The sequence below is a fragment of the Hevea brasiliensis genome, chromosome 8 (genome assembly GCF_030052815.1).
Source record: "Hevea brasiliensis isolate MT/VB/25A 57/8 chromosome 8, ASM3005281v1, whole genome shotgun sequence".
Taxonomy (NCBI): Eukaryota; Viridiplantae; Streptophyta; class Magnoliopsida; order Malpighiales; family Euphorbiaceae; genus Hevea; species Hevea brasiliensis.
In genome coordinates, this window is record NC_079500.1 from 11,876,965 (window position 1) to 11,888,261 (window position 11,297).

The 11,297-nt window shown below is 30.0% G+C and overlaps 1 protein-coding gene across 1 annotated transcript; it reads right to left on the minus strand.

Annotated features, from left to right (window-relative positions):
- Nucleotides 1-75: 75 nt before the first annotated feature.
- Nucleotides 76-1,066, minus strand: LOC131182044 (uncharacterized). Its single transcript, XM_058150670.1, has 2 exons — nucleotides 922-1,066; nucleotides 76-830 (listed from the first exon to the last, which is right to left on the minus strand). Exons 1-2 carry the CDS (start codon nucleotides 1,064-1,066, stop codon nucleotides 76-78), a joined length of 900 nt encoding a protein of 299 aa, XP_058006653.1.
- Between the last annotated feature and the right edge of the window lie 10,231 nt (nucleotides 1,067-11,297).

Genomic DNA, 11,297 nt, shown 5'->3' on the forward strand with positions numbered 1-11,297 from the left:
AAATGAAAACATAATAATGAAAACTGTGTCCAACAATTTATGATAATAATACAAAGTATTTGAAAATAGTGTCCTTCAATGGATTTTAGACGGATCCCCTCTCTTTTGAATCACCATCCAATCCATTTCATTCATCTTCCTTAAAGAAGTTGGTCTTCCTTTAGACCTTTTCCGATTTGGGTCAGGTACAAGGATTGGATCATTGTCTGTTGGCCAATCATCATGATGTCCAAGTGCATGAAACTGCCACTCATAGCACTTAAGCGTTCGTTCCAATGTATAATAATTTGAAACGTATTGCTCATAATTAATTGACATTGATTGGCATGCTGCTATGACATGAGAACATGGAATACGTATCTCTTGAAACTTCTCGCATGTGCATGTCCTCTCATAAAGTTTGATGATGTTGTTGTCCCCAGTTCTATCCTTCCAAACTTCAAATTCACCACAATCGCGATTAAATAATCGAACATTAAGTGAGTTTGCTTCATTCAAATTTTCATTCAAAATTTGACGACATGCCGGTGTTAAGTTGAAGCCCAACTGCAATTGTTCGCAGAAGGTCGTGCGGCGTGTGTCAAAATATTGGACACATTGGAAAAATATTTTCTCTACCATTGTAGTTATTGGTAGTGCACGAATCCCCTTAAGCATTCCATTAACTGACTCAACGGTATTGGTTGTCATGGAGCCATACCTTTTTCCTCTATCATGAGAACGTGTCCATTTCTCCAATGGTATATTTCTGGCCCATTCAAATGTATCTGGATGCTCGCTCTTGATTGTGTCCATGGCATCATAAAATTTCTTTTTCTGAATTTGGTGAGCTGTTAAAAAAAAATTGACATTTTTTGTATTATATAACATTGAAAATGCAATTAATGCTTGCAAAAATAATATTCTTTGGCAAAAACTAACCTGCCTTTCGGAGAGCTTCTTTCATGTCAGGATTTTTAAACTTCGTGTTATAATTGCTCGGTACGTGTCTTAAGCGATGTCGATGATGTCCATTAGGAGGTGCCACCAATCTTGCCGCATTGCTTTTTAATGGCAATATGTCCATGCGATATAACACAAATATCGTAACGATCGATCCACAAACACCGTAAACAAGACATGAACCAATCCTTCCTTGTATTTTCACAATCAACTATTGCCCATGCAATAGGAAAAATATGGTTATTAGTCGATCCGTAGCACAAAATAAACACCCTTTGTACTTTCCATATAAAAATGTGGAGTCTATAAAAATAACTGGCCGACAGTGCTTGAAACCTTCAATTGTTTGTTTGAATGCCCAAAACATCCTATCGAAAACTCAATTCTCAGGTTTTAATTTATTATTAACAAACAGAGGGTCATCTTCAATCAAGAACGAAGAATCGGGGTTGTGTTTGCATAACGCAAGCATGAATTGACGCAATCTTGTAAAAGATTCCTCCCAACCACCAAATATCTTAACAACTGCATCGTGTCTAGCCTTCCACATCTTCCGATAACTCGGCATATATCCAACCTTATCTTTGATTTCTGCTTTTAACGCAGATATCTTCACATTTGGCTGTTCTCGTACAATTGCTAGGATGAAATCAGATAAAAATTTGCTATCCAATTGCCTATGATCTTGTGAGATTGATGGATTAACACATGTATGGGGTCCGTTATATCGAGTAATTTTCCATATATCAGATCCTTCCTGACGAGACGCACGCATTCTCCACTTACAATTGTTGTTTATATATTTGCACCTTATAGCATACGTTTTGCTCTTTGTCTCATCATAAGAAAAGTCATGGTGCCTAAGTAAATGATATTCTTTGGCAGCTCTTTGGACAGCCTCTCTAGACGGAAATGTTATTCCAACTTCAAACTCATTCGATGGATCCCACATTGAACTATATTGCGGTTTTGACCATGGATCAACTGTTAGCAATGAAAAATCTAATTCACAGTAAGGTGGAGGATGGACAATAAGCATTATTGGGTTTGCAACATGAGTGTTATAGGATGAAGGCAAGTTGACTACTACCTCATTATCATGCTCAACATCCTGATTGAAGTCTGCCTCATCACTATCAATCCATTGTTCATCAGAATCCTCTTCATCGACACCATTATTGGGGCAATAATGACTATCAGAAAAGTATAATTCGTTTGATTCGTACACCCATCGACGTTCACAAATATCTTCAGATTCATTGATAACCCCCAAAACTTTATCCTCAAACGTACTACTATCAAGTTCAGACGATTGATAGCGAACAACTACCTCATTAGTAGTACCAACATTTGATGGTTCCGCTTCATCAACAACATTTCTAGATGCATTCGGTCAAAAAATATCAATATATAATTCTATCGATGACATACCTCCAATTTCATCAATAAAATTAAACATAATATTTACATCATCATCGTTAGTCAAACCCATACAGTCCCATTTCACTGAACCATCTCCTTCAATGGGTTGTCTGAAAAAGATATTCGATATAAATTCACACCCAGCTTCAAGATCAATTGCACGTACTATTTTCATACCTAAAGTACCAAAATCCATGCGTCTACCAATGGTAATGACTGTTGATGAACCCCCACAATAGTCGCAGCCTTCACCATCAATAATAATTTCTCCATCCCAATATAAGGTAGCAAACGATGGAATTGACATTTTTCTGATTAAATAAGAATCCTAGTTATTTGAATGACACATAAGAAAAATTATAATTAATAGTATTGCCTAACTTTGTGAAAAAAAAAGGAATTCAAATAAATATACAGTTTGGTTCTTTATTTCGGCTAAACCTATTAAATTTTTATTTCAAATCTAAAATTTTTTTAAAAAATCAAACCTAATGCTGCTGCGGTTTGATTCGGTTCACCTTAGAAATTCTATAAGAACTCGGATAAACTGTCCGGTTCACCTCATATATTCAACTAAATGTGTTGAAAAAAAATAATAAAATGAATCGAACCACTTTGGTTTTTTGGTTCGATTCATTTAATTATTTTTTAATTTTCTGAATTCTCATAATCGATTAGGATAACCATAAATATTCAATTATTTTAATTTCTTTTATTTTTTTATTTTTGTTTGAACTATCAACTTAATAATATTCAATTATATTATATATTCTCTACATTATTTATTATAAAATATTATAAACACTATTTTGCTTGAAATTTTTTCTTCTTTTTATAATTTTAACATTAAATATTTTTAATCTACATATTCAACTACTATATTTTAAAAAAAATATATCTTTTATGTTTTAACTAATATAAACTTTATTTCGGCTATTTATGGTATTTATTAATTTTTTTTAATTATATTAAGAATATAATATTATATTATCTCTTTTATTTTATTCTTTAATATAATATATTATAAACTAAATTTCCTATTATTTTTCTCTTTTTTCACTAACTTTTACAATTTTTCAAAGTATATATATATATATATATATATATATATATGTAACAACTATAAAAAAAAAAAAAAAATTTCAAAAACGGGAGGAACCCCCCCCCCCCCCATTTCTCTTCTCTCCCTCTCCTTTCCTCTCTTCTTCTTCTTCCTTTCTCCGGTGACCGGCCGGCGATGTCCCAAGCAGTTCCCCACCCGGCCGGTGACCCTCCGGCGACGGCCAGACCACCAGAAAACGGCGGCAAGAGAGAGAGAAGAGAGAGAAAATGCGCGCACAGTGGGCAGCGGCTTTCCGGCGCTATTTCGGCTTCATCCGACGTCCGATCGAGGCGATTCCGGTGGCGTTGGAAAGTTTGTTCCGAGAGCTTTCTTTTGACACCAATTTTGAAGCAAATGGAGGTTGGATGAGTGAGATATGGAGGAGAGAAGTTTCGGGTTTTTCAAGCTTTTTCGTCAGATTTATGACGATTCGACCGTTGGATCGACGATCCGAGACCACATATGAACTGAGGAAGAGGAGAGGAACATGTTGGTATGATTAGATCCGGCAAATGTCACCGGCGACCGGCGGCCGGCCACCGTGCGCGGTGGTTCCGGCGGTGGCTCCGATGGGCTATGGAGATGATTCAACTTCCAGAGGCTTCCTCATAAATTTTTGAAATTTTTGAGACACAGATAAACTTCGGGTAAGACAATTTTTATTATTTCTGTGTCTGTGGAGCATAAATACAGTGTTTCTTAAACAGGAAAAATTGGAGAAAAATTCTAAGAAAAATATATGATGAAAGTAAAATTATTTGGAGATATTCTATGGTGTTTGTTGAATTTTTGAGTAATTGTAGAATATTTTGAAAAATATAGATGGATTTTAGTTAGATTTTTAGCATATGGGCATATAAGATTATTTGAAATTAAGATAATTAAATTTTATATAATTGGTTGAAGCTTGAGAATGGAGGTTTAAATATGTAAATATTTAATTAGGTTGAATTAAGAATATGTTAGATGTTGAAATCTTATGGAATCGAGTAAAATTCTTGAATAAAATATTCATGGGTGATTAAAAAATTACAATTCATTTTGCAATAGCCTTATAATATTATTAAGGACCGCGGCGCAAAATTTTAGAATTTTTTGAGCTTGTTTAAGTGGATTTTTGAAAAATGTCAATTATAGGGACTAAAACGTAACTTTTGAGATTTTGAGTATTGTCTGATTTGGAGGGCCCAGGAGGGGCCATGTGATATTGATGAGATGTGGTTGTGGAAATTGAGAATTTAGAAGTGCTATTTGAGCCTTTTTGCAGGTTGGGTAGGTCCCAGGTATAGGGGAAACTCTGCCGGATTTCCGGCATGAATTAGGCTGTCTATTGCCTCTTTAGAGTTTTATCTTAACTTAGTACTAATAAAGTTATAATTTAATTATTAGGTGATCGAAGGCAGCTATTTTTCTGCATCCATCAGCCACAATAGTCATCGGTGTACTGTGAGTAAAATATTAATTTTAATTGTAATTTCACTATTATTATATGTTCAAGCATGCCCATGCATCACTTATATGCATATATTTATGTAGTTAAACTCTAGGCACGATTTATGTTGCATTGATAACTGTTAAAGTGCCGTGGATGTTATTGTGGTAATTTGGAGCAGTGTGCATGCGTTGGCGTGCGTGTGATGTGGTGTGGACTATGGATAGGACGGGTAGTCACGGCTTAAGTTCTTCGCTGGGGCCCGATCCTTCGGGGGGTAGTCACGGCTTGAGTTCTTCGCTGGGACCCCCGATTTGGTTTATTAAGCGAAAGTCCGGCTTGAGTTCTTCGCTGGCACCAGGTTGGATTTAAGAGAGCTGTATAGGGGATCAGCTTCTATAAATTATGATTGATGCTACAGGGTGCGTGAGTGCTCCAAATTACCTTTTTGATGTTATGATGTGAAAATGTTGTTGATGTTGCATTTCACTCTACAGGGTGCATTAGTTTTAGATAGTTATAAAGATTATGGTTAAAATTGATATTTTACTCTCTAAGTCGAACGCTCACTCCTGTTCAAAAATTTTTCCAGGCCACAGGAGGATATTTTTGAGGTTAACCTGCTTTCTCCCTCGCAGGTCGATTACTAATGTTTGTATAAACTTGTTAAATCTTAGAATTTTCGCATGTGTTAGAAATGTTTATTTGATTTGGGTCTGTAAACTAAATTATTATTTTGGACCTGTAAACTTAATATTCTATGCATGTTTGATGGATTGGATGAGAGAGCTGAGCTCCCATTTATTTTTATGCTGATGAGTATGTGGAGAGTGAGCTGAGCTCCCTAATTGAGTATTTATTGTGTTTACAGGTCGGGTGAGTCGAAAATTCCCCGTTGGAAAGTCCATTTTATGGTCGGACTCTGTCCGTTTGGTTTCTTGAAATTGGGCCCAAATGGGCCTTAGAATTGGGTAAATGAACAGTTAGGCTTACTACGGGCCTCGGGGGCTTTAGGCTGGCCCAGGTCCTAGTGCCGGTCTGGCCCATAGGTTGGGTCGTGACAATATATATATATATATATTCCTTTCGAATCTTAACCTAGTACTAAATTTTTTTTCAATTAAACCACTATTTAGATTAAATTAACTTTTCCTATTATCCTTAAATTTCTAATTTACATTAAATTTATTTTCTTTCATAATTAAACTTTTTATTAAGAATATACTATTATCTTATCTATTTCATTTCATTCTTTTATGTAATATATCATAAAAGAATTTTCCTATTCATTTATTCTTTTATATAAAATTTTATATTTTTAATAAATTTCATCATTTATTAAAATATTATACTATTATATATATATATATATATATATATATATATATATATTGTTAAAAATATTTCCTTTAATTTTTAAGATTATCTATAAACTAGTTAAAAATTATAAAAATTAAATATATATTATTCAAAAAAATTCATTTCAAAATATTAATAATAAATCACTCATTTTTCTTCTAATATATGACAATATCACCTAACATTTGTAAAATATTACTCAACAACTACGTATAAATGCATACATATTTAAACAAATATAAACACTCAAATATTTAAATATAATATATATTTATTTCCTTAAAAAACTAAAATACGTACCAGGATGCAAGCACAACAAAATTTCTTGGTCCACCGAACACCTCCACCACCTGCTTCAACAAGCAGTTCCGCGAGAAGGGAGAAGCAGCTTGAACATGGGACAAGAAAGAGAGTAAAAGAGAGGGACGAATGAGAGAGACGAGAGAGGCAGTGGTGTTTAAATCAGTGGGAGCTTGGGACGCTAGTTTGAGAAGCGTTCACTGTGGTTCTGCCTTGACGGGACACGACGGGACGCCACGGGCACGCGATGTAGGAGACGGGGCTGCACGATGGGGCTGCATGACCAACACGCAGGCGACGGGGCTGGTTGATGCAGAGAATCTCAGCTGGACGCTTGTGTTAGTGGCATCCCGCATTTGGACGGTTGTGTTACTGGCGTTCTGGACGCGAATACTGCTGGACGCTTGTGTTTCTGGACGTGAATACTGCTGGACGCTTGTGTTAGTGGCGTCCCGCATGTGTTACTGGAGTTGGACACTTCTGTTGTTAGCGTGCAGGAGAGTTGGACGCTTCTGTTGTTAGCGTGCAGGCAGTGGGACGCTTCTTTGACTAGCGTCCGGGCTTGCTGGCTCTCTGCACGCTATTGTTGATAGCATCCCACTCTAAAACGCTATCTTGACTAGCATCTTTATTTTCTCCCCACCCCGTTTCGGTAAAATTTGGATTATCGACCATTTTTCCGTATTTTCGTTCTCACGGCACACTTCTACGGTAATTTCCCCCAGTATTATTGTATTATTAAATATAACCTCAATTTTTTTATAATTTTTTATGGATCCCAATATTATTTAATTAAAATTATAATAATTAATTATAAAATCTATAATCTTAATTCAATTTGCATGATTAGAATTATGGACTTAATTTTTAAATATATAAACTAAAAATAAAAAATATTTGAAAATTCACTCAATAAATGATTTACATTTATTCAACTGTTGTGATTAATTATTGATGGTCAATGACTACAGTCAAATGTTGATAATTAATTACTAGCAATTGAAAAACAAAAAAAACGCAACCGAAAAGTAATAAGTTTAAGAGTACATCTAATATAAGCTTGAACTTATATAAGTATGAGTTTAATAATCGTTAGATTAAATATTTATATTGAGATATGTTTAAAATTAATTAAAATGTATATATAAAACAAATAAGTCTATACAAAAATTTAATTTGACGATTGATAAATTTATTTTCATATGAGCTCGAAATCTCTATAGTTGCTTCCTAAGTTTAAACTATTAATAGGTGGCTTTTGAAAATTTTATTAAAAATTTAAATTTATAAATACTTTCAATTTATGAAAATTGACTTTCAATTATTGGATCAAACAGACACTTAATATAAGTCTCATAATTTTTTTTTTTTTGAAAAATCTCATTGGAAATAACAAAAACTACTAATAAGAACAAGCTCTCCCTTAATGTTTAAAAATACATGTTATCATATTAAAACAATTACTAATTTACTAATTTTTATTGGTCTTTTTTATTTATAGGATAATCAAATCTTAGTATTTTAAATTAACTATAATGAAAAATTAAAAATTAATTTTGAGAGTGCTAAAAAAAAAAAGATTATATTTTCTTTAGCATCAAATACACTTTCATATTAGTTAAAATTATGATAAATTTATATTTATATATAAATTTTTTTTTGTCTAAACTCAACTCATGATAGAGTCGAGACAAAATATATGCAGTGAGATTTGTAAAATAAGTAAAATTTATGGCCTCGTTCAACAAAAATTGATTCAAAAATGGGAATTATTGGACATAAGGGTCTTAATCCATGTTTTTTATGATAATAAATAATTAGTGTGCTACTAATCTACCTTTAAAGTATTTGTGTTAAGATTATAGTCTCAAGTTTAAATTTGAGAAATTGCTTCTAATCAATATTGAAAGAGAGCAAGAAATTGGAGTAAAGATTAAGGAGACACTACAATGTAAATTTTTCTTTTATCTTGTGAATCTCATAGTTAACTATGTTGGCTTAAGTCTTTGATTTTCTAAAATTTCTTAGTATCTATTTTTATCAATTTGTTTACCAATGGGGAGTAAAATGAATTTTTTTTTTAATTTTTGAGAAATGCATATTTATTTTTGAAAATATTTTCATTGAAAAGTTTATCAAATTAGCCTTCTAATGGTTTAAACGGATTGAAAATCTGAGTTCGGATAAAAAAATTATGGATTTTCGAAGCTTGCTTGCTCTTTTGTCCAGAGAGCACCTCGGCAGTCGAAGCCAAAGTTCAGTTTTTAAATGATTGTTTTAGAGCCCTAACCTTCGGCAGCCGAAGTAAGGAACTTCGTCAGCCGAACCTGGATTTCTATAACTCCATAAAATGGGGTTTTTGGTAGTTGAAAGGCTATATTTATATTTGAGAATTTATTGAGTTTTAAAGATTTTGAATTTTTCTCTCTTTAGAACTTAAGCTACCATAATTGATTCTTGAGAGTTTTGTTATTAAGCTTATTTCTTTAGTGCAGAGAGTTTTATTCAAAGTTGTTGTGAGGATTTATTATTACTTGAGTGTGATAGAGTATTAAATTACTCGAGTATAAAGGGATTTGTAAAAGAGTAAGGATTTACTCTTGTAGTATTTAAAAGGGATTTATTCTTCACTCAAAGAATAATTATAGTAGAGTTAACTCTCAAGGAGAGCCTTGAGAAGAAAACGTTGATTTGGAATAGCTGAATCTTTATAAAATTTCTTGTGTTTCATTTTCTTTTCTTTTTCAGTGTACATTTTCCTTAAAAATTCTTCTTAACCTTCAAAATTTTTAATTAGTACCTAATTCACCCATCCTTTTGGGTTGCTACAAGGGACAACATGAATGATTCCTTTATTGGTATTTGGGAACTTGATTTTTCATTTTCATTCCTACAAATTAGAAAATCCGATTCCCACAACTAAGAGAATCACCATTTCTTTTTTCAACTTGGGAATCAAAATACGGGAATAAAAATATTTATCTTGTTAAAGATTAAATGCTCAATCTTATCCATGTGTTTATTGGGATATTTCAATTTTTATATTTTCATATTATTAATTAAAATAAAAATATAAAGTAATTTTTTTATATTTCAAATAATTAATTAAAAATAAAAATAAAATTATAATTACAATTATAATAGTTAAAATAATTATAGTAATTAAATATTTTTATATTTCAAATAATTCATTAAAAACTATAATTATAATTATAAAAATTATAATAATTATAGTAACTAAAATAATTATAATAATTATAATAATAATTAAAATAATCTTAATTATTAAAATAATTAATTAAAATAAAAAATAAAATAATTATAACAATAATTAAAATATAAAACTATTATTTTTATATTTCATATAAATAATTAAAATTAAACATTATAATTATAATTAATTACACCTAACTAGAATGAAACACAATAAAAATTATAATTTTTATATTATCGTATAATCTGTTAAAATAAAAGTTTTGAATATAATTAACGTTAATTATTTAAAGTAAAAGGATAAAATATATATTTTTTATTTTTACTTATAATTAAATAAAATAGAAAAATTATAATTGTAATTATAATTAATTCAAATTAAAAATATAAAAAATATTATTTTTATTTTCTCTTTATCTATATTATATATAAATGTGAGAAGGTAAAACATTAGTTTTACCAAAAATACCCTCCATTCTTCAAATTGATTATAATTATATTTTTATTATTTAAATTAATTTTAATATTTGAGTAAATTTAAAATTCTTAATTTTAGATTTTATATAAATATTCTTAGTCATACTTATACTATAACTTTAATTAAATATAAAATTTTATAAGAAGTAATTAATTAAAATAAGAAATTGATAAGTAAAAAATAAAAAATATAACTAATTTATAATCGATCTATAATAATATCTATATATCTATAATTATATAATATATAAATGTACATAGGAGGGGAAACATTGGGTTTTCCAAAAATTATTCATATAAATTTTTTATAATGACATTAAAGGATTATTTTATTTTTTTAATTATTAATTTATTTTAAAATTTTATTATTTAAAGTAATTTAGAGTTTATATAAATTTAAAATTCTTAATCAATAAATTCTAATCTAAATACAATTAAGTTAATAATTATGAAAAAAAGGCAACATTAAAACAAAAAGAAAAAAAGATATTATCATAACTTATTAGAATGCAAATTTTATATATAGAATGGAAAATTTTATAAATGATATTAATTAATTAATTGAATGTAAATCCTTGATTAAGTTGATTTCTATCTAATAACTAATTTTTTATATATAAATAAATAGTTACTTAATAAAAAATATAAACTTAACTAATAAAAACGTATTTGTAGTGACAGATATAAGAGTTCATTGCTACTAATATATATTAGTGACAAATAATTGTTCCTAATTTACACTATGACGTCGTTAATAAATTTAGCGACAGCATTTTCATCGCCAATACATTTTGTAATGGAGAGACAATCTTTATTGTTTTGTCGCTGAAAGTTTTTAGCAACAGCAAATTCATCACTAAATTCATAAATAATTTCAATTCTAAATACTACTATTTTCAATATAAATTAAAATTTTAATATTATTTTATTAATATTTCTGCTTATACCAAAAATCATATTATAATTTCTAATATAATAATTATATAATCTCAACCCTATAAGTATTACTAAATGACTAAAATTTATTTAATTTAATAAAATAAAATTAAT